This window comes from Tauraco erythrolophus, chromosome 15 (assembly GCF_009769465.1).
Source record: "Tauraco erythrolophus isolate bTauEry1 chromosome 15, bTauEry1.pri, whole genome shotgun sequence".
Taxonomy (NCBI): Eukaryota; Metazoa; Chordata; class Aves; order Musophagiformes; family Musophagidae; genus Tauraco; species Tauraco erythrolophus.
In genome coordinates this window covers 21,201,525-21,224,769 of record NC_141479.1, presented here as the reverse complement: position 1 = coordinate 21,224,769, position 23,245 = coordinate 21,201,525, and the positions used below count along the sequence as shown (strand labels likewise).

The following is a 23,245-nucleotide window of genomic DNA, read 5'->3' as shown; positions in this document are numbered from 1 at the left end:
CCGTCGGCGGGGAGAGCCGGCGGAGGCAGCGGCACGGCGCTCTCGCCGCGCTCGCCGCCTCTAATGACTGTTTTCATGTTGACACATCCAGGAAGGTTTCCAAGCTTTTAATCAGTTTTGGCCATCGCCGGCGGCCTGAGATCAGCCTCCCACTTTTATCGCTTTTTCACATCTCTTGCAGAAAAGCAGCAGAGGAAGGAGATACGAGAGACGCCTTCGCCCGGCCAAGCTGCCACGCTCTCAGCCAGCCCCATTTTCCAGCCCCCCCCCTCCCCATCCTTCACCACCACCAAGGTCCACGCCAGGTGGGTGCCAGGGCCGCGTGGCTGTCGCCCACGTCGGCGTCGTTATTCCGGCGGCCGCCGCGACGCTACCGCTCGCTTCGGTTTTAACGCTCCCGGGTTTAAGGAGTTGGAGTTAACCCGGGGAGGGATCGCTCGGGCAGCCGGGCTTTGTGCCGAAATAAAGCCGCAAAAGTCAGATAAAGCTAAAGGAGAAAATTATCACCCTCCTCCAAAAAAAAAAAAAAAAAAAAAAAAATTAATAAAATAAATGATATAGGAGGCATCTGGGACTATTTTTAACTCTACCCGGGTAAAAGTCTAGCTGAGCTTTATCACCAGAGCAATCACCCCAGGCGGGGAAACAGGTAGGTGCAACTCAGCCTTGCAATTATTTCAGGAGAAAGATAAAGGTAGATTATCACATGGTGGCCAGCCTTCCCTATCCTCCCATCTCCCTCTTATCGCCACCTTCCATCGGCTTGGGGTGAGGGGGGTGGCGGGGGGAAGGAAAAAAAAAAACACACTCACACCGGAGAGGAAGGGAGAAAAGCTGAGCTGAGCCCGGCACCGAAAAACTTCCAGCACTTTGCAGAATTTCTCAGCGCAGTCGGAACAGCCCCACCGGACCGAAAGCGGATCCCGGTTGATGGGTTGGATGGTGGTGAGTGGGACCCTCTGGAGATGGTGGTGGGGAGACACGGATGGTGGCCCAAGTCCCATGGGACCCCACGGTGGTCGTTCCCGCTGTCAGCTCGGGGTGTCACAGTCCCGTCCCCACTCGGGCTGGGGTGTGAAGTGGGAGCAGGGTTGGGGGGGGCCACTGGGCACGGCGAAAGGTCGATGCCAGCGCGGTGAGCAGGGACGATGGCGGTCAGCGGCACGATGACACGCTGCGTCCGGTGGCACCCATGGCAAACAGGGGTCCCCGGGGGGGTAAGGGGAGCCCCTGGCAGGGTGAGGGTGCTGCAGCCGGGGTGAGCAGCTGCTGGCAGGGCTGGGGTGCCCCGGGGGGGGTTTTGGGGAGGCTGGGGGGTCGGGGAGCCCCTCGCCCTGGCTCACAGCGCTGGATGGGAGGCAGGCGGCGGAGATAAGATCACAATTTCAGGCCGTCCCGACAGAGCGATGTTATCAGGACGGGACTTGCAGAACGGAATATTTTAATGCCTTATCGGGGCCCCCATCGGGAGCCGGTACCGGAGCCACCGCGCTGGCGGGGGGGCGAGGCGGGAGGCGGCGGGGACGGAGCCCAAAGCGGGCGGCCGGGAGCGGAGCGGGCACTCACCGCGGCCGTCTTGGGGGGGGTACCGGGGGGGGTGAGGGGGTACCGGGGAGGGCCGCGCTCCTCCGGGGGCAGGGGTGCTGCCGCTGGAGGGGTGGTGCAAAAAAAAAAAAAAACGGGGTGGGGGCAGCAGAAACGGGGGTAGCTGGCGGCGACGGGAAGTGCCGGTACCGGTAGCGCGGACTCACGTTTGATCTGCCGGGGGTTGCTCTGTTTCCTCCTGGACATCGCTCGGCGAGGGGCGAGCCCGGCGCCCCGGCTGGCGGCTGGGCGGGCGGCAGGTGGGTGGCGGCGGGCGGGCCCCCGGCTGCTCGCATGCCCGCCCGCCCGCCCGCGCTGCCGGGCCGGGGCCGGGGCCGGGGCCGGGGGCGGGCCGTACGCGGCGGAGCGGAGCCGCCGCCGCCGCCGCCGCGGGATTTTCTCAATGGGGCGCCGCGGCCGATCAAACCCGCGGAACGTTCCACGGGGGCGGGGCCAGCCCCCGCCGCGCGCCGCCGCGGCCGCCCATAGGCCGCCCCCCCCCCCGGCGGCCCCGCCCACCGGATGGCGTAGCCGGCGGCCGCCGCCGCGGCGCGGCGCGGGGCGGGGCCGGGAGGGGCGGGGCGGCCGCGGCGGAGGGGGCGGGGCAAGGGGCGGTGCCCCGCTTGGGTGAGGGGGGGGGGGGGGCCCGATCCGTGCGGGGGGGGCTCGGCGGCCGTCCCCGTTGGGGTTCCCAAAGGCTCCCGCGTGTCCCGAGCCCCGCTTTGGGGTCCCCGCGCCCCCCGTGAGGCCCCCAACCCCCTGCCCTGCGACCCTGACCCCCGCCTTTTGGGGATCCTGCCCCGCTTTGGGGTCCCCGACCCCTCCTGCGTGTCCTCAGTGCCCACCTGGGGGTCTCCAAGCCCCTCCTTTGGGACCCAACCCCTCCTTGGGGTGCCCAGGCCCCTCCCTTGGGACCCCAACACCCCCTTTTGGGTCCCTAAGCGTCTCCTTTGGGACTCTGAACCCCTTTTGGGGTCCCTAAGCCTCTCCTTTGGGACCCCAACACCCCCTTTTGGGTCCCTAAGCGTCTCCTTTGGGACTCCGAACCCCTTTTGGGGTCCTTAAGCCTCTCCTTTGGGACCCCAACACCCCCTTTTGGGTCCCTAAGCCTCTCCTTTGGGACTCCGAACCCCCTTTGGGGTCCCTAAGCCTCTCCTTTGGGACCCCAACACCCCCTTTTGGGTCCCTAAGCCTCTCCTTTGGGACCCCAACCCCACTTCGGGGTCCCCAACCCCCCTTCGGGATCCAAATCACTCTTTGCACCCTCACCCCGGCTCCAGAAGGTTCTGAACTCTCATGGGGCCACCAATCCCCCCTTCTAGGACCACAATCCCCCCCATTTGGGGTCCCGACCCACCCTTTGGAGGTCCTCAAAGACTCTGCGGGACCCTTATAAGCCTCCTGTGGGGTCCCCAGACCCTTACATGGGGTCCTCAGGGCCTGTCATTGGGATCCCAAACCCCTCTTAAAATCCTGCTTGCTTGTAGGTGGACGGTTCAAAAAGTCCCACCTGTGACTTCCAGGATCACCGTGACCCCAGCTCGATGTGTGTGGGACACTCCAGGACACACCAGGGACAGCACAGGGGGGCTGGGATTGCCCTCAGCATCATCCCAGCCGTGTGAGCTTGTCCTTGCCAGGTGCATGCAGCCAGGCAGTGATTTTGGGTCTAATTGTGGGGTAAACAGGAGCTGTTTATATTTTGGGTCCATGACGGGAATATTCCTGCTGTGAAAAATCACCATTTCTGCTAAGCCCAGCCCTTGACCGTGGCCGATCTTGGCTGGAGGGGAGGGGGTGCCAGCGGTGCCAGCCCATGGTGCCCAATTATTTGGATCAGTGGAATAGCAAGGGGCTGGTTGGCTGCAGTGGCACGGCATGGCACGGCACGGCATGGCATGGCATGGCATGGCATGGCATGGCATGGCATGGCACATCCTGGCCTGACACGGTGCCTTGGCCATGTCCCCTCTCCATCCAACCCTGGACGTGGCGTGTGCTTTCCCCCCCCCCTTCTCTCTCTTTTTCTTTTTTTAAAGGATTTTTAATTAACTTCCTGTTCCAATGGTGGGATAATGAGTTTTAAGCAGCACATGATTCCAGTAAAGAGGTCAAGCCGGCAATGAGGATGTCAAAAGAAATTAAGTTAGGAATTAAGAAGAGTTCCAGGGGAGACAAAAAAAACCAAACCCATCGAGGGAGGGAGATGCTGCCGAGGAGGAGGCTTTGCTCTCCCCGCCTTGGCCCGCCGCCCCCTAAAACGATCCTGATGGTGGTTTTCACCTCGTTTGGCCCCGAATCGCAGCCTTGCTGGAGACCGCGGCACCGCAGGGCAGGCAGCTCTCCTTCCGCAGCCTTCCCCTTCCGCGCCGCCGCTCTCCCGCCGTAATGAGATCAGGCGACATCTTCGTGGGGTCCGGCCCGAGGGGGCATCAGCCGTGATGGGCACTGGCTCCACCAGGGCCAGGGTGCTGCATTCGGGGGGGGGGCACAGCCACGGGTGTTTTGGGTCGGGGGCCGGTGCAGCGCCGCAGACCCAGCCAGCTCCTCCTGGCACATCCATGGCATCGCCCGCCAACGCCGCTGGCGGCACCGCTGATATTTCCCCGGCGCGTTTGCTTACGCCGAGACAATTAGACAAACCCTTTAATTAAATGCAACGCCATGAACTGCGTGGTCCTGGGGGGCTGGGGGTGAGCGGACACAAACAGGGCGACCAAATTTCCTCTCCCGGACCGGAGCAGGGAGATGTTGGCTATTCCCGGCTCTTTGTGGCAGAAGAAGCAGTGACAGCATCCCTGGAGAGGCCGAGGGGACAGACCCCGGTCCCGGTCAGACCCTGGGGGGGGCTGCACCCCAGCCCTGCTGTAAGAAGCCAAAAAAGCCTCGGCCGAGCCGGTGCGTGCCGATCCCCGGCGTGCAGCCCTGCCAGGGGAGGAGAGCCTGGCTACAACGGGGGGCAAACAGGTTGCAGTCCTTCCCCTTGCACATTCCTGCCCAGTGGCCTTTTAATTCCCTTTTTGGCATCGTCCCAAAGCCTCTTCAATCCCCCCCCCCCGCCCCCCCAGATCTCAGAATTTGCAGTTGCATCAAACACCGCCGGGCCAAGGGCCGGATCCCCGATGCACGGACATCCCCGAGCCCCACGTCTCCCTGCCCCATCACCCCGCTGTGCGGGGCACCCATGGGTGCCCCTGCATGGGCACAACCGGCGCGGTGCCGGTGACAGCGGCACGGCGGGGTGTTCCCCCCCCCTCGCCCCCGATCCCGTTGTGTTTGCAGAGAGATTGTTATAGGGTAACAGAATAAATAGCGTGTTTTCCTGAGGAGTGAATTACACGCCTGCAGAGCAGAGATAATGCACGAGCAGCCGTTTCCCCCATTGTGAGCGAGGTGACATCTTTTTATGGAGCTGTGTACGTTTGTATTAGTGCCAATTAATCTGGGGTGATATTATTAGAGACGCGGGGAGAGGAGGTGGCGGCGGAGGAATGTAAATGGGGAAAAGCTAAGGCGCTGCCTCGGCTGTATTTCATGGGCGAGGGGCGGGTGGCGGCGACGCTGGGTGCTGCACTGAGCACCCCGAGGGGGTCTGGGTGCCCATGGGACCGTGGGCTGTCCCAGCCAGTGGCACTGTCCCCTGGCAGGGCTCTGCTGGTGATACAGAAAGAGTTTTTTCCAGCTGCAAAAAGTCATGTTTCAAGGGGTTTGTTTTTTGCCTTTTGTCCCAAGGAACAGCATCTTGGTGCCCCTGCCTGCGGGCAGGCCAGGACCCTCGGCACTGGGTATTGGGTGCGCTGCGGAGGGTCCCTGTCAGCTACCAGCAAGAGAACCTGGCCCTGGGTGCCATTTGTCACCTGCCTGTGGCTCAGCCCCAGGCAGCTGCTGGCAGACTGGGACTCTCTGCGGCTAGGGCATGGCTTGGGCATGGCTTGGGCACGGCTTGGATATGGTTTGGGCATGGCTTGGGGACATCCTGTGCAGAGATGCTGCTGTAGGATTCGTGTCTCCTTCCCTGCTGCAATGGCAGTGCCAAGGTTTTGGGGTTTAAATGATACAAAATGATGCTGGATGCTACTGAAGCCCGGTGGGATTGCGCGGATGAGCAGCCCCCACATCTCAAATTCAAGGCTGGGATTTCTCAGTGCTAATGTCCCCCCCTTCATTGATCTCCTGCTGTAGGGATGATGCTCTTACTCACAAAAGGACCGATTCCCCCATCCCCGGGGGTCAAGCAGCCACACTGGGCTGTAGCTTAAGGGGCATCACTGCAGGACTGCAGCCCCTGCGCGGGTGCGCGGCTCCTGCGTTATCTCCCCAGCTCCAAAGCTGCCATCCCCACAACCCGCAGCCGCCCGGGCTCGGGAATCCCCCCCGAAGGCAATTCAGCATCAGGGATGCAGGAGCCCGCGGGTTCCTGTGGTCCCCGGCACGTACATACGGCCTGGGCAACGTGGGAGCCAGGGTTTAAATTCCTGCTGGGCAAGGAACAGCCAGATTTGACTCAAGAGCGAGAAAAAAAAATCCTAAATCTTTAGCCCCTGCTAGCAGCGTGACAACCATGGTGGATCCCATTACCCTCCAGGCTTTCTGGAGAGGCTTAAAGCACCTCCAGCTCGGAAACTTGGGTGTGTGGCTGGGAAGAAAGGCTGGCTGGATTTGGAGGGGCTTGAGGAGCATTTAGGGTGGTGGCAAGAAGGCAAGAAGCCCCTGAAGGGGCTCCATGCAATGCCAGGCACCCTCTGTTCACACCCAGCCACCCTGCAACCCCCCCAGGCCGGCTGCAGGGTCGTCCCCATCCGTGAAGGGTGCGGGTTGGGTCTGAGGATGGTGCATCCTGCTGGGGTGCAGCCCCGGGACCCCCACACATGCCCCCTCAATGTGAGTCACTGGAATCGCCTTGATGGGGCCCTACAATCTTCCAAGTGACACGTGCTGCCGGATAATTCAGGACCTGGCAAACCCAGCAGGGTTTAGGGAGCTGATGGATGGGGTGGGGGGGTGCCACCCGCTCAGCAGGCACTGAGGCTGCGGGGAGGGGGATGCAGGTGAGAGCAGGGGAAAATAAAAAAACTCATTCTCATTTAGAGAGGAAAGGGGAGAATTAAATATTTCAGCCTTCAGAGCTGCAGGGATGATGCCGGTGTGTCCCCGGGGAGCCGCGTTCCGGAGGCAGCGGTACCCGAGGCGAGCATCACTCGCAGCCCACGCTGCCGTAGGATGGGCGCTGCCTTCGGACGGTGTCCCGTGCCCTGGCCAGGGCCATGGGGACGGGTCCCATCCCCTGCACCAAACCCTCCATCCCAGGGGACGTCGTTTCCAGGTGCCTGGGTTATGAATCCTACAGGAAGACCCAGGCATGAAATACTCCTCTGCCCTATAGGTTCGCTGTCCCGGTGAAATATAGTAGAGGGAAAACATAAAAGTCCCATTTGCAGCTCCATAATATTTCCTGCCAAAACAAAGTAAAATGTGCTGCCTTAAATTTTCCGCAAAATTCTTCTGAGGTTATTTTTTTCCCTAAATTAAGCCATACTAATTATTTTCAGCCACTTTATCTCCCCGCTGCAACACACCAGGAGGGTGCAGGCGGCAAGCATTTTAAGCCTCCATAAACAAAGGAGTAGTTTGGAAAATAATTCTATCAATTAATCAAATTAATCCTGCAGTTTTAGTTACAAGCCCCAAGTGGCGAGGATTCCAGCCCGCGGTTAGGAGCTATCTCTCGTTGACAGCGTTTAAACGTTATGATTGCAGCAGTAATTAAAGAATATAATATGCCTGGCTTTGTGTCAGCACCTACCTTCAGACCTCAGCGCTGTGCCGGCAGAGGTCAGCTTGAGGACAAACTGGTGACGATCAAAACTGGGCCACCACCATCATCAACTGGTGATGATCAAACTGAGCCATCACCATCACGTCATGATCAAATTGGGCCATCACCATCACCCATTGGTGACGACCAGACTAGGTCATCACTGTCACCATCACCAATTGCTGATGATTAAACGGGGCCATCACCATCACCAATAGATGATGACCAAACCGGGCCACCACCATCATCAACTGGTCATGCTCAAACTGGGCCATCACCATCACCAATTGGTCATGACCAAACTAGGCCATCACCTTCACCACCATCAATTGGTGATGGGCCATCACCATCACCAACTGCTGATGATTAAACTGGGTCATCGCCACCACCAACTGATCATGACCAAACTGGGCCATCACCACCACCATCACCAACTGGTGATGACCAGACTAGGTCATCACTGTCACCATCACCAATTGCTGATGACTAAACTGGGCCATCACCACCATCAATTGGTATGACCAAACTGGGCCATCACCATCACCAATAGATGATGACCAAACTGGGCCATCACCATCACCAATAGATGATGACCCAACTGTGCCATCACCATCAACAATTGCAGATGATCAAACTGGGCCATCACCATCATCAGTTGGTATGACCAAATTAGGCCACCACTGTCACCATCACGTTGGGCTTTTTTTGCCCCCCTGGGACAAGACACTCATGCTGGGGAAGATGCAGTGAGGAACAGGAGATGCACGAGCATCTTCTCTGTTGAGAAACTCCACCGCTTTGCAAATGATTGCGAGGTGACGGCAGCGGCACCGATGTCCTCCTGCGGCCCCTTTGCAGAGGACACCACGAAGAGGTCCAGAGCATCCAACTGACAATCAGAAACAGCATCGTTTGGTTCGAGATGAGTGCGGGAGGAGGGGACGGCGGGGTACGGGACGCAGCCAGGGAGCAACACCCCACAAACATCACGCAGACAGGAAATTTCTGTGAAAATATTGGAATATATTTGAAAAGATTAATCATGTATGATTTTACAGTACCACCCCATATTTTCATCTCATACTTTATTTAACAATATTAAAGAGGCACTTTGAAAGCACACATACAACATCATAAAATGGCATTTCCTGCTCTCTCTCTGCTTCTCTGACAAAATATCAAAATAAAAACTTTTGACAGAACACATTGCACCCAAGGTAAATTACCTACAATATTTTTATACAATACAAAGGATTGTAAAGATACATATTAACAGAATAAAGCCTCTTTTTTTTCCTTTTAAATCTAAAACAAAACAAAAATAATAATTGCAGGACAGACGCAAAGTACTCTGACTGTTCATATCACATCAGTGCATTACTTCACCTCCTTGACTTGGGAGTATTTCAATAGTATTGAGTTATCTTCCATGTCCTCGTTTGCACCTGAGATTTCTTTCCCGTTCAAAAGTCTCCTTGTATAACGTGCTCGTTTCACGCGACGTAACCTTTTCGACACTACGGAGTACCAGCATACAGGATTATTATTATTATTTTTTTTTCCCCTCCCCTAAAATTGGATTTTTTTTTTTTTTTTTTCCCCCAAAATTTCTTTTGCTGCTTCGTTTTCTTATACAGGTTAACGGCTACTTCCTAACGGTTCCCTTTTATTTTTCCATCAAGGAAGTCTGTATTCACATTACGAAAGAAGAATAGCACCAGTAACTGCATAGTAAAAAGCGGATACCTACAGAGCCACTAACTCAATACAGTAAGATAGTTTAGAAGTGATACCGTTGAGGGCACTCGCACAGTACCGGTTCGGTGCGGTAAATTGGCACAGTTTTGTCGTTGCGCAAAAAAAAAAAACCCAAAAAACCCGAACCAACCCCACAAACAAAAAGAAAACACACACACGCGCACGCACGCACACAAAAAAAACCCCCAAAAAACCCTAAAAAATCAGAGTTTGTCACAAGTGTCAAGGTGCAGTTTGCTCGCGGTGGCGGCTCTCCTCCGGGTACATCGTCTACAGTGGTCAAAGAGTGGCAGCATCCTCTGGAGGGCTCCGACAGCCCCGGCAGCCCCAGAGCTTGTTCCTTATTCTCTTGACGATGTAGAAAAAAACTCGTAGGGATGGCTGTCGAAATATAGGGCACTCGATTCTTAATTTAATTTTTTTTTTCTTTTTTTTTTTTTTAAATCGTATCATCTCTTAGGCCAGCTCCCAATTAAATGAATTGTACGGGATTATTTGTGCAAAATCTTCCAAAAAAAAAAAAAAAAAAAAAATTTGCTTTCTACAGTGTACTGCACCTTATGAATAAGACGTCTACGGAATGAAGTTCATCTCTTCAAGTACTTTGTACAAAGATAACACAGACGCAGCCTCAAAAGGGTCTGAGATTTGCAAGTATCCTTATAACCTCAGCACTTCTGCAATAAAGCAATTGCTCTCGACGATTCAGTCTGCCCAAAGCGATTACAATTTCGGTTCGTGAAAATCATCAGCAACATCAAAGTTCTAGCATTTGCATGATAAATCAGGTGAATTAAAGTAGATTAGTAGACACAAAGCAAACTATTTCACAGAGGCTGCAGTGCAAGTTCATTTAAGCTAGACAGAGAAATCATGCTACACAAACGAATTTAATGCTTTGATAATTTTTCCCTTGCAAACCCCATGAAAGCAGCTGAGGATCACCATAAGTCACTTCCATAAATTACTCTGAAGTATCTCTTCTTAAAGGAATTTTAAAGCTAGTTAATTTTTGCCCAAAGAGTTGGCTTAGCAGGTTGTTCTGGGACTCGGCAGTGCGGTAGTTGGCCGAGCCGGTCGGCTTGGCACCCCGGGCGGCACGCGGGCTGTGCAAGGAGCCGCGCGGGGATGGCGCCGGCCCCTTGGCCAACACTTGGTGGAGGCTCTTCCCAAGAATGGCCTTCCTGCGTTTCATGTCCCCGTTGGCGTGACGGAGCTCCCCCTTCTTCTGGTTGTAAGTGTCCAAGACCATCTTCTTTGGCTGGGTGCCCGTTTTGGGCTTGGGTACCAGTTTGTTGCAGTGCGTCTCCCTCCTCCCCGGGGAGAGGGCAGATGCTTCGGTGTTGCTCCAGCCGGTACGTTTGAGCTCGCTGGTGCTCTCGCTCCTCCCCGGGCACGGGGTCCGGGCTTTTTTCTTTTTCCCGTCTCCCTCCATGTTCTCCCGGGAGCCGGAGCTGCTCCGGTGGCTCAAGGACTTGTGCTCTTTCCGCCTCTTGGGGTGAAGCTTGCTGGTGGCTTTGCTCGGCTCCACGTGGCCGTGTCTCGTGGTGTTGCTGGCCGCCTCGCCTCTGGGCTGGTGGCCGGAGGATTGGCTTGGGTTGACACCTTGGTCCTTGGTGTTAGCGCTGCTGTCCTTGGCCTCGGGCATGGCTTTCTCCCTCCCTGAGACGGGTTGCTGACCCTCCTCGGTGCTGCCACCGGGACCGTCCATGCCAGGAGCAGCCTCACTGCTGGGCTGGCTACCTGCAGTCTTCTTCTGCGGCACCGAATCTCTGGCAGCCCTGTTCAGTGTGGGTGATGCCGTCTTGTCCTTCAGGGGCAGTGGGTGGTGGGAAGCTTCTGGAGATGTGGCCTTAGACGCACCTACCCAAGAAGAGGCCTCTCTGGCACTGGGGTTGCCCCATCTGTGGGTCTCCTTGGCCGGTGGACTCTCTGCCTGTAGGGAAGGAAGTTCCGAGATCTTCTTGGAAAGCTGGAGAAATGGAATCCCATCCACGGTGTCGGTGTCTGCGCTGGGATTTTCCAGGACACCTGCTACATACTCGTCTTTGTTGCCTACGCTTGTTCTTTTACGGGCATCGGCGTAGCCACCTTTCTCAGTCAGGTGTGGAGGAGAGAGTTTTTGGTCTGTGGTGTGGTTACAAGCCAACCCAGCAAGCTCAATGGTAAACTCAGGGGAGTCCAAGAAAGGAAGTGGTTTCCCGTCAAACGCTCCTTTTTCCAGTTCCTCGATGGACAGGGCAGCAATATGGCCGAGCTCCGGGCTGCTCGCCGCAGCCTGAGGCAGAGATGGGGAGAGGCAGGGTGGTGGAGGCAGAGCGTCAAACTGGGATTTCTCCATCTCTGCCAGGAGGTCGGAGAAGTCACCCACCAGGTTTTCTGTTTTCACGGAGGGTTGGGGAGCTCCCAGGTCACCAGGTGCTGTAGGGAAGGAGTCAGTGGGAGCCTGCAGGCTGGGGCTTCCAGCCTCTACCAGCTGAAGGTCCCTAGCGTCCGGTGAGCCACGCAGGAGTGAGCTGCCGTGGTGAGCGACCTTCCTCTTCTTGCTTGGCGGCATGCTCTCCTGGATGGAGCCGTCCTCTTTCACCCTCTCCCTGCCCTCCCTGGAGGCAATGCCAGGCCTCATCACCCCTCTGAATTTGAAAGTCTTGTTGCTTCCCGCCAGGTGTTTCTCCATGTGCCGGTCGTACTGCTCTTTCTTGGAGAAGGTATAGTTGCACATGCTGCAGATGAAGGACTTCTTGATGACGTGCATGACATCTGCGCAGAGCTCGCAGGCGTACAGGGTGGTGTGCTTGATCTCCTGCTCTTCCACTATCCCGTGCTCCTGGCTGAGGTGGTTTCGAAGCTCTTTGGTCTCCTGGTAGAACATTGGACACTTGTGGCACAAGTAAATCTTCTGTAAGCTGTGCACAACTAAGTGCCGCTGGAGCTTGAAGGGCTTGGGGAACTGTTTGCCACAGTGATGACAGTCCCTGGAAGGATCCTTGCAGTCTGGATGCATGGGGACAGATTTTGGGGTGCCTTCGCTTTTTGCCATACGCTCTGGAGATGGACTGGCGGATGCTTTACAGGAGCCGGGTGCAGGTGGCTTCACCTTGACGGTGCTCTCCAAGGGGTCTTTCATCGCCTTGGCCTCCTGCTCGAGGGGCAGCTCCTTGGGGCTCTTGCTCTCTCTGCTAACCACGTGCTTGCTGCTGGGGTCAGTGTGCCGAGAGGACCTGCTGGGCTTCCGATACATGATGGTGTTGAGGAAGTGGGTGACAGCAGCGTTGTCCTCGCCGAAGCAGGCTGGCAGACCCATCACAGACTTCTGTGCTTGCCCCTTGCGAGCGAACTGGGTGGCATGCTCCCGGAGATGCTCATTGTACATCCAGACGTCAGAGATCTCCTTCAGGCACATCCCGCAAGCCCACAGACCGGCTTTGTTTTTGGCATGCTTCTCCTTCAGATGGTCCCTCAGCTGCTCTCGGGAGCTGAATTTCCGCTGGACACACATGTAGCAGGTAGGTGGAGGGGAAGGGTTGTGGGAGAGCTTGTGGAAGTCCAGCTCCCCTAATGTCAGGAACCACTGGAAGCAGACTTTGCATTTGTACTGCTTGTCTTTGGCCTTGATGGCCATCTCACTGCGGTTCTTCCCCAGCTTCCCATCTTCTAGCTTACTTCTGTGCTTGCTGTGCTGGCCCGGCTTCGGCTTGAAACTCATGGCATCGTCCTCCCCATGGCTGGGAAGGTCTTCACAAGGGCCGAAGAAGCACACATCTCTCATCTTCAGCTTTGCGTTCAGCATCTTGATATCAATGGTGTGAAATTTGGGAGAGTCTGTATCTTCATTAGCCTTGCCATCGTAGGGCTCCTCCACCAGCTCGGGGGGCTCAGAGCTCGCTTCTCTGTGCGAGTGCTCATCCTCAAGGTCCATCAGGGGCTCAAATATGTCCTCGGCAGAGAGGCTTTCTCCCTCCTTCTCCAGACTCCCCCAGATGTTCAAGCTGGAGACGCTGTCCACTTGGCTGTTTTGGCACAAGAAGGTTAGCATGTTGTCTTCCAGGTCAATGTCCTCCTTCCCTTGGTCGGTCTTCTCACAGTCCGACCTGGGCACAATGCTTTTAGATCCACCGGGAGCAGCATCTCCACTCTTCGCCTTGCTGCCGTGACACATGTTCAGCATTAAGGCGTCATCAACAGAGATGGTTTCATATTCGCAAGGGTCCTCCCTGGTGACGCAGAAAGAGCTGTTGTCACTGAGGTCAGAAGCTAATCGGATTGTGAAGAGGTCGATGGCACCCGCTGGTCGGAGGTTTGCCTCGGTGATGGGCTTGGGTTTCTTGCTGCGCTTCCCGTACACTCGTGTGCACTTCCTCCGGATGAACTGGTCATCCCGGGGGAACAGCTGGGAGAACGTGGAGTCATCATCAAACAAGCTCTGGAGGTCCGGGACAGCTGTGCTCTCCACACCGTGCTCTCTGCCCAGTGACACGTCTGCCTTCGCCCATTGCTTTGGCTCCGCAGGAGGAGGGCTGGTCCCTGGCGTGGTCTGCAGAGCATCTTGCCTGGAAGCCTGTTGGGTGGTTTCTGAATCATGTGTCTCCAGCGGCAGCCCCTCTTCATCAGGAGCTGTGAGACCCTGCAGGGCACCGCTCCGCTTCCCAGCGTCGCTGCCTGCTGCAGGACTGTCCCCTGTCTCAGCACCCATCTCCTCCGTGCCATCAGCACTGCGATGCTGCTCTTTGCCTACCTTGCCCAATCCCTTCTCCACTTGCTTCACGAACCCGCTAACACACTTCTTGCAAGCCTGCGTGTCCTCCATTCCATTTGGATCTTCCACCTCCCTGGGACAGGCAACTGTGCCCGTTACTGACTCCTTGCTGACCGTCTCCTTCGAAGACACCATCCTGTCACCCGACTCCTCTGCGAGCTCGGCCGCACAAGGGGACTGTTTAGCTTTTTGAGAGTGCTGGGTTGAGTTGTACCTATTTTGTTCCTCTGTGGAGATGCAACCACCTGGCTCACGCAAGTCCTCCATGATCCTGGGCAGACTGGAGCTGAGGACAGCAGGGGGAGGACCTGCCTTCTTCTCCAGCTCACATGGACCATCGGGCTCATTTCTGCTGGGAAACACCTTTGCTTTCCTTCGTCTCACTTTCCTGTTTAGCTTCTTTTCAGAATTGCTGTTCACCTCTCCAGGATCTTTGCTTTGGCTCCTTCTGCCCTTTTCTCCCCTCCTGGTTTGCCGTCCTGGGTCCAGCTTCCCAGCCGCCGCCTCTCCTGTTCCCCTCGTCTCTGAGCACGATCCCTTTGCCTTCATCTCCCTCTGCAGAACATGTGTGCGGTGCAGCTCCTGGGACATCTCAAAGGAGATGACACTGAGGTCGCTGAGCACTCTGCTGACCACTTCTTGCATCTGGGCGCTTGGCTCTTTCTCCAGGTCTGGGCATATTTTCTTGGGGACATGGTCAACATTGGTGGTTGGCATCTGTGAGCTGCAGGTTTTCTCTTTGACTGAAGTCTTCAGGCTCCTCCTGGGCACCTTTTGGGCTACTTTTGATGTTTTGTCTGCAGGAATCGAAGAGGACCTGGGAGTTTTGTTGGGCTGTGGTACGCCACCATTCTTCACCTGGTGTTTGACAGCTTTGTGCCTGGTCAGGCCAGGCTTGGACCGGAAAGTGGCTGAACAAATGTCACAGGTCACCAGAAGCCCGTGTAGCTTCTTTTCTTTGCGAAGTTCATTTTGGGAAGGGTTTGGAGTACTGCTAGGCGCGTTGCCCTCTCCTTGGCCCATATCGTTTAACACACAACTCCCAGCTTCTCCAGCCCCATGGCTTTTGGGTTGCTTCCCTTCTAAACCCTTTCCTCTACTCTCTGCGGCTTTGGGAAGACCACCAAGTCTCACCTCTGCTTCCTCTGAAAACTCATGGCCGTTTAATTCAGCAGGACCAAGATCTCCAATCTTTGAAAGACCTCTGCTGACAGCAGCTGGCACCTGCTGAACAACAAAACCATTGGACAAAGCCTCTGGTTCACTTTGATGCTTATTTCCATCATTGGAGCAGTTTTCAAGCTTGTTCTCTTGATTCAGGTTTACCTTTCTTTCTCTGATCAGCAGAAGATCTGTCATGGGCTGGGTTGGGTAATCTTTGATTTCGGGAGGAATGGGGTTAATGGCCATATCTGTGACAGTGCATGCTTGGGTGTCTTGAAAATGAGAACTTGACAGCACATCGCCGGCGCTTTCGGCTACCTCTTTCCCAACACCCTCTTTGTTGAAAGGTGGTGAGCAGGGAAGAGAGCAGTCCTTCCCATGTGAGTCCTGGGGACCATCCATCTCCAAGGCAGAGCCCACCAGACCATCATCGTTCTGCAGAGCGCAGGGTCTTGCTGTCCTTTCTCTTTCAGGCGGTCCGTAGTTATCTAAAACGCTGTTGGGGAGGTGATGGTGACTGTCCCCGACCACCTCCGTCGGCACAGCCCCACAGTGATGCAGCGAGGGAGGAAAGGCGGGTGCCCTCTTCCATGTCCCTTGCTCTACCGGACTCATGGTGGGCTGATGGACGTGATGGCTGTTGGCCTCGGAAGGACGCCTCTTCATGACGAATGAACTGGACGCATTAAGCGGGGACGTGCGGTGTTTCTCCTCATCCGAGGGCTGAGTGCCGAAGCCGGGCACCTCTCCACCGCTTTGTGGGCATTCGGGGTGAGAAAAATTGGTCGGCAAGGGCAAGCTGGCCGGAGCTTCATCCATGTAGTGACAGCCATTGAGAGACTTCTTGCCATTTCCTTCTCTGGGAACCTCTGCACCGACTGTACCGGCTCTTGTCTCCAGCACCGAGCGGTGATCCTGGTGGAGTCCTTCCTTGGAGGGACTGGGGGAACTGGTGAGACTCGTGGAAGCGCTGCGCAGGGGCTGTGCCCCCAGCCCCACCTCATTCCTTTCCGGCCTCTCCACGGCTGCGCTGCCCGGCGTTTCTTTCTCGAGCGCACTACGGCTTAAAGGGGATTGCTCGTGGTTTTTAAATGCCAAGGTCGCTTTGCTTTTATCTCGCTCCTGCTCTTCCACGAGCTGATCAGCTTTCTCCCCTTGCCCTGGCAGCGGGGTCACCGCTGTGTTTTCGAGTGGCGAGAGGTCACTGCGCTCCTGGGAAGCACCATCTGCACGGATATTAATGTCGTTGGGCTCCGCGTGTTCATTTGCTAAGTGCTGCGGCTCCGTTACACGATTTTGCAGCTCCGGCTTCGCAAACATGGATTGTTTCGCACGGGAAGAGCCCGTTGCACCGAACGACTCCAGCTGCTCGCACGCACCGGAGAAAAGCACGGCCTCTTTCGCTGGGGGGGCCGTATTTTCCACGTTGCCTCCAAAGGAGACATTCCCCTCCCCTTCGGCAGGGCAGTATGTCCGATTTTCCCCTTCCAAGGCACCACCGCTCTCCTCTTTCTGCTCCGGCTGGATGCGGGTGGTGGCAGAGGGGTGGCTGGGAGCAAGGAGCACGGGGAAGCATGGCATCAACAACTCCTCTTCGTTGCTCTTCACCGTTCGGGCAACGAAGAGCTGGAGCTGCTGCAGAGGGTTGGCAGCCGTCTCCTGGGACGCCAACATCTTCCGGGAGCTGTGGTCGCTCTCCTTGGGCAGACTCAGCATATCGAACAGCAGGACTTTTTGCTTGTTGGCTTTGTCGCCGGGTCTGGGGGCTGGACAGGTGCTGGGGCTCCTCCTTTCCTCCGTTTCTTCCATCGACGTAGACCCACCACCATCTCCTTTAAAGTCTGCGGCGCTTTTCGCCGTTTTGGGTGACTTGGACCTGCTTAAGGGTCTTTCTTCTGTATCTGGGACCTCTTTGATGTGAGGCGAAAAGGCGAGATCCAAAGCTGGGGTGGGACCCTGCTGAAAGCCGAATTCAGGTTTATGGTTTGGAAGACGGGCATCAAACTTCTCCAGCTCTGCAGCATCAGTGAAGATTCCATCTGCTTTCCCCGGTGCAGGGAAGCCCTCGGCACCGCGCTGGCATGGCAGGGGATCTTGGGTCACTTCTGCTGCCTCCAGGGTCTTGGGGAACATGGGGTCGGTGACAACAGGAGGGCTTTTTGTCACGGGGTCTGCGTAGACAGGAGTCTCTGTCTGATCTGGCGTGCGTGAGCCGGGCAGACTTTTGGAGGAAGACTCATTTTCCATCTTTCTGGCATCACTTTCCTGGGCAGCTGCCGTTCCCCGGAGCTGCTCGCCGCTGTCTTTGGAGCAGAAACGGTCCACGGCGAGCGGGGCTGGCGCACACATCCCTGCCTCCAGTGGGCCCAGCTCCACCGGGCAGGGCCAGGGCTCCCTGGAGCTCTCGTAGTCCCCACGGGCACTGGTGACGGCCGGCTTCTGGCCTCCCAGCCTCTCCCCGGCGCAGAGGCTCGGACTGCCCAGCTCGTCGGCCAAAAACAGTCCTTTGTCATGGCCCGTCTCTTGCAGATGGGCGGCAACGTGCTGCTCAGGTTTCTGGAGGGCAACGGACGCGTCGTTACCCAGCTTGCTGGTTTGCAGTTGGCTTTCCAGCTCCGTGACTAATCGCTTGATCTCCAGCTCGTCGTCTGAGATATTGTTCATAAAAGTCACGTTATAATCCGTTATCCTGTCTGGCAGCGGCAGGGAGAGTTGGCTGGTGGGGACGGGTCCTTCCTCCGGGAATTTCTTGGCTAGCGGCTTCTCCACTGAAAGGTTGTGGAACTGAGTCATGTCTTCTGGCAGCATGGGAGCCACCTCCTCCATGAGGGACCAGTCTTTCTCTGGCATGAACGGCGGATACGGTTGCTCGAACGGCAGCGGCTTGCTGGGGGGATTGCTGGGACAGGTGAACGTTGTCATGTAACTGTCCTTGCTCGCGTACAGCGGCGGGTCGAACTCGGTGACGGGAAGCTCTCCAAATATCGAAGAGGAATCGAAGCTGAGAGGGGAGGACGCCTTGCCTTGCGACGTTTCTGCGGTGTAAGGGGAGATGCTGGCGTGCTTCTGCTCGAAGGAGCTGGTGCTGATGTCATCTTGGCATAAGTACACGTCATCCATGTGCGAGGAGCCCAAGGCTGGAGGCTTTGAGAAGAGGTTGTCATCATAGTGACTGGAAAGGCCTTTGGGATCAAAAAACACATTGTCGCTGCTGACGTATGGATCGGGTGCCTTGGCTGTGAGCATCATCCCCACCGCATCCCCCCCATACGGGGCAACCGGCGTGGGATAGTCCTTCCGACCGTCACAGAGCACGTGTGTCTTCAAGTATTTGATGCCCGCTTCTGAGTAGGCAGGACTAGCTTCGTTACTGCCGTGGGATGGAGCAACCAGCTCTTCTGCATCGCACTTCAACCCATCACTGGTGAAAGGGGCAAACTGATGCCTCTGGTTGACCACGGAGAGTTTGGGTGAGTCCTGAGCCTCCAGAACAGGTTCTCCTGCCTCATCCATGTGCTTGGCTGCTCCTTTGGATTCCTTGTCCCCCTCCTTGCAGGGAAGCCCCACAGGGCTCCTGCCCGAGGTGGGCATGCTGGGCAGCGGCTGCTCCTGGGGCTGCGCTAATGTCTCCTCCTTTGCACGGTCCGTGGCAGCAACATCTGGTCCAGCACTGGGACGTGTCCTGGAGCCTGCTAGCAAAGGTTTGGCTGAGCCAAACCTCCTGCTCCCCCTGGAAAAGTCTTCTTTGCTCTTCTGGCTCTTCTTTGGGCTCCTGTCCTTGGGGAGGCTGAGCAGAGACATTGGCACAGGTGCGGGGCTGCCCGAGTGCCTCCTCCTCCGCACGCCTCCCTTCTCGCTGCCCGAGCTGGCCCCATCGGCACGGGGCGGACTGGTGCCCACCTCGCTGGGCACGCCATCGCTGTGGTTGCTGCCGGAAGACGACTGGCTGCTCCGACTTCGGACTCTGGTGGCGCAATCCTCTTTCTCACCATCCTCCTGGCTCGGGACCTTCCCGTGCTCCTGTGCCTCCCTTTTCTGATCATCTCTTTTCTGGCTGTGGCTCCAGGCTGGATCTTTCTCTTTGGCTCTCTCACTTCTTCTCGCGCGTTTCTTGCTAAAGCCGTACTTGGTCCTCCCGATGAATCCCGGGCCCTGCTTCTTCCGTCCCCGGAGCTTGCTACACTCTGCCCCATCATCATCTGAGTCGGAGACGTAGTCGTACTCCTGAAACCTGCCCTCCTTGGCAGCTGGCATCAGCCTCTCGATGACCTGGGGGAACTGTGCCTGCTTGCTGCTCTTCACCTGCAGTTTGTGGAGCTTGTTCTTCTGCTGCACGATCTTGTGGATGAGCTCCTTGCTCCACGTCCCACTTCGGGGCTTCAGCTTCTTCATCTCCTTCATGGAGAACCGGGGCGGCTTGGAGCTCTTGGTGGCAATGCCCGGCTCCACCTCGCTCTTCATCAGAGGCTCCTGGCTGAGCTTCCTGGGATGCTTTTGGCTGGGGGTCGACTTGGAGGCAGTGGTGGCCGATGTGATGCTGTTCTTCCTGCCCACCCGCAGCCTGGCCATCCTCTCTGCTCCTGCTGCCCCGGGATCTGGCTCCTGGGCTGCCAACCTCCGTGCTGCCCTCCCCTTGTGAAGGTGCTGCTTTCCTGCCCCTCTCTTCGCCCGTTCCCCACCTGGGTGGCCGTCCTCATAAAGACAGCCGGCCTTGGGCTGGCCTGCTGCCTTCTCCTCTGCTGCCGCCTGCTTTGCTCTGCTCTCCGAGGCCAGGGCTTCCTTCGCCTTGTGGGACATCCCACCACCGGCCATCTTCATGCCCGGCAGCTCCTCGTCGGCAAAGACGTCTATGAAGCTGCTGTCAATCTCCGGATTATCTGACTGGTAACCCAGGCCATTGAGGGCTTCGGTGATGAGGCTGTCCAGCTTGGCGTCATCCATGTCCAGGTCGGAGGCGGTGAGTGGCAGGGAGGTGGCCGCGAGGCCGTTGAAGAGGCCGCCCTTCAGAGCGTCTTCCTTGCCCTCGCTTTTGCTCTCCCCATCCAGCAAGAAGTCATCGCTCTTGTTCAAAGCCAACAAATGCGCTTGGGGGTCTGGAGAGAGCCCCAGGCTGGGGGGTTTGTGGGGCTCCGGCGGGAGGGCTTTCCGCCCCTCGGCTGCGCGGGAAGCATCCTTGCCCTCTCCCTGCGGAGCGGGATGGGAGGTGCAGAACTGCCGGTGCTGCAGGAAAGAGGAGAGGTTGCTGTAGTTCTGGTCGCACTGTTTGCAGGTCAGGAGGACATCCAGCTGATCCAGGCTTGCGCTGCTGAGCGAGCTGGCCAGCAAGTGATGGGAGGAGTATGGTGGCGGAGGCTGCTCCCCATCCAGCCCGTCCGAGCTTCCTTTGGCCACCTCCACGCTGGGTTTGTGGAACGCGCTTGCTGGGGCGCATTTCAGGAGGTTGTCATCTTTCAGGGCATCAGGAGGGAAGTGGAAGGACTTGACAGAGTCCGGGGGGTGGTAATGAAGCGAGCTGGAGCTCAGGACGTCGGAGGGGTGGAAGGTTTTGTTGCCGTCCTTGGGATGGCAGGGGTGATGGAAGAAGGGAGAGGGGGTGAGCGCTCCAGACATCTGGCTATCTTCGAAGGTGGGGTTGAGCGGGCTGCTGGACATGGGGGAGAGCGACGAGCAGGTGCTGCCGCAGGTGGGGTTGGGGACAGGGGACGGCAGCGGGGACTCGCAAGGGGAGGCAGCCACCAAGGCTGGCGGTGGCAGGACCAGCGCTGAGCCTGACGAGCTCCTGGAGGGAGGAGGAAGAGGAAGAGGAGGAGGAGGAGGAGGAGGAGGACCTGCTTGACCCATGCCGTAGAAGAGGGCTTTGCTTCTCAACTCGCAGGTGGGAGACCCAGGCTCCTTCCCACTCTCAAATGAGAAACCACACGTCGAGTTGGGGTCTCCCCTCTGGACCCCAATGCTTTCTCCCGACAAGAGCTTTTTGCTGGGATACCCTGGAGGGTTACTTACGGGGGGCCCTTTTTGGGCTTTCCCGCTCCCCTGCCACTCCGACGTGCCCAGGGGGAAGGGGAGCTTCTGGCTGGGGACCTGTCTCGAAAGCTCTAGCCTGTTCTGTCCAGGCATCGCAGAGGGGAGGTGTATTTGCTGCCAAGGCATCCGGGCGTTCTTCTGCCTGTGCTGCCTCTGCTCGGGGCCAGACTGGCACTCGAATGAGAACTGGTTTCCAACGGGGTTTGAATAAGGTGCTGAATTCTGGTCCATGGGAGAAAACGCCTTAGTGGCCCCTTCCCAAGCTTGGACGAGCCTGGGGTGAGCGGGTGCTGTAGTGGGAACGCTCGTCTCGAAAGGCACGGATCCTGCGCCGGTGCTGCCCGCCGGGGAACCGCAATAGGCTTTGCTCTGAAAGTGCACTTGAGAGAGAGAGTTTGGTGGCATGTTCCTTCTCAGAGGGCTGCTCTGGAGCAGCAGCCGCGGGCTGGCGACACCGTCTTTCGCTGAGGCTTGCCTCTTCCCAACCGGCTTTGGCATACTAGGCGAGTGTAAACTAGACGGAAAAACAGCTTGGTTTTCTTGGAAAGTGCTTGGGTTTTGGTCGATAGCACCAGACGACGAGAGAGCACCATTGGGGTTGGCGGGATGCTCGCTCCTACCCTTGCAGTACGGCAGCGGGCCGTGGTGCGGGGCCGGCGGCGGCGGCGGGTGCAGGAACGGCGGCGGCGGCGGGGCGGGCAATCCATACAGCCTGCCCTCGGACACGGTGTCGTAGGAGCCGCTGCTCAGCACCTCTTCTTGCCATTCTCTGGAGGACGAGTGGAAGGCGAAGGTGCCATGAGCCAGCTGCCCGGCGCCGAGCCCCACGTCCAGGTACTCCTGGCTCCCCGTGTCGCTGCGGTACGGCTCCTTCCCCAAGTCGTGCAGCAGCTGGAAGGGGTATTGGCACGGCAGAGCCCCCAGAGTGTGGGCACCGGCTTTGCCACCCTCGGGGAAAGAGCTGGGCTTCTGCACCGAGATCCCGTAGGTAGCACCGGCAAAACTCTTCTCCGGGGAAGGCCAGGAGTCGGTCCCGTTCGCCTGAAACTCTAAATAATGTAGCTGCCCATTGGTGCCGGGGCTCTTCAGGGGGATGCCAGGGGTGGGGGGCTGCCCTTTGGGGCCGTGGGGGGGAGCGGGCTGTGAGGTATAGTTGGCGGAGGTACGGCCGGCGGTGGCATCGGGGAAGCAGCGGCCGAAGCCGAGGTCTTCTTGCCGGAGCTCAGCCTCACGCTGGGGGGCGCCGGGCACGTGGAAGCGGTAGCTGCTGGGCACAGGGCCATGGTTCGCCTCCGGCTTCTTTGGGGGGGTCACCTTCTGCTGGGGGTAGGCGATGCCGATAGTGGGGTTGGGACGGGTGCTGGCGATGCTGAGCCGGTACAGCTGGTGGTGGCCCCGCTCGCCCTTCCCCGAGCGCCGGCTGCGCTCGCGGGCTCGCCCCTTCCCCGGGGGGGACTGGGGGCTGCCCTCGACCTCTCCCCAGGCGCCGTCGTTGCCAAACTTGGGTTTGCGGTGGAGGGACTTGAAGTCGATCTTCCCCGCTTGCTGCGGCCGGATCACGGCTTCCCGCTGGCTGTGGGGCTCCTTGTCCTTGGGGCTGGGGAAGGGGCACGTGCCCTCCTCCCCACCCAGTGCCCTCCCAGCCTTCTCCCCGCCGCCTTCAAAGCCAAAGTCCTTCTCGGGGTCTTTGGGGCCGGCCTCAGTATCGCTGATGGTGTAAACATGCTGGGTCTCTCCAGTCATGATCCCGAGGAGGGGGAAAAGGCTAGAAAGCCCCGTTTTCCCGTCCTGCTGCGAGTTGCCGGCCCCCTGTCATGGGCATGGTCCTCCGCTGACGGGCACCGAGGCGGTGAGAGGGTCAGTGGGTCCCCGGGGCCGGGGCGGCGTGGGGTCCCGAGCGCCGGTGGGGCTCTGCTGCATCGTTTCAGACCTGGACAGGGGGAAAAGGGAGAAAAAAGTGGCTGTCAGCTGGGGAGGGGTGATATTTTGGCCCTTTTTCTTGGCGCTGCCATGGGGAGGGGGACGGAGATGGGGCAGCTCCATCTCACCGAGCAGCTCCGGGGTGAAACTCTCCGGCTTCAGCTCTTCAAAGGATGCTCGGAGCATTTCACCTTCGGCAAAAACTGCTGAAGGAGGCACTTTTT

At 57.8% G+C, this 23,245-nt stretch overlaps 2 protein-coding genes across 2 annotated transcripts in view; both read right to left on the bottom strand.

The window, feature by feature from the left end:
* Positions 1-1,808, bottom strand: part of ZFPM1 (zinc finger protein, FOG family member 1) — a 34,126-nt gene extending 32,318 nt beyond the window's left edge. The window contains 1 exon segment of the mRNA XM_086621058.1: positions 1,752-1,808. Coding sequence (XP_086477184.1) covers positions 1,752-1,791 — 40 coding nt within the window. The 5' untranslated portion in view covers positions 1,792-1,808.
* An 8,313-nt stretch (positions 1,809-10,121) lies between these two features.
* Positions 10,122-22,844, bottom strand: ZNF469 (zinc finger protein 469). The gene has a single exon (XM_086621082.1). The coding sequence runs from the start codon at positions 22,842-22,844 to the stop codon at positions 10,122-10,124; it is 12,723 nt and encodes a 4,240-aa protein (XP_086477208.1).
* Between the last annotated feature and the right edge of the window lie 401 nt (positions 22,845-23,245).

Bases quoted from the DNA above. Each gene is read 5' to 3' on its own strand.
- ZNF469 (XM_086621082.1), bottom strand. From the start codon at position 22,844: ATGACTGGAGAGACCCAGCATGTTTACACCATCAGCGATACTGAGGCC.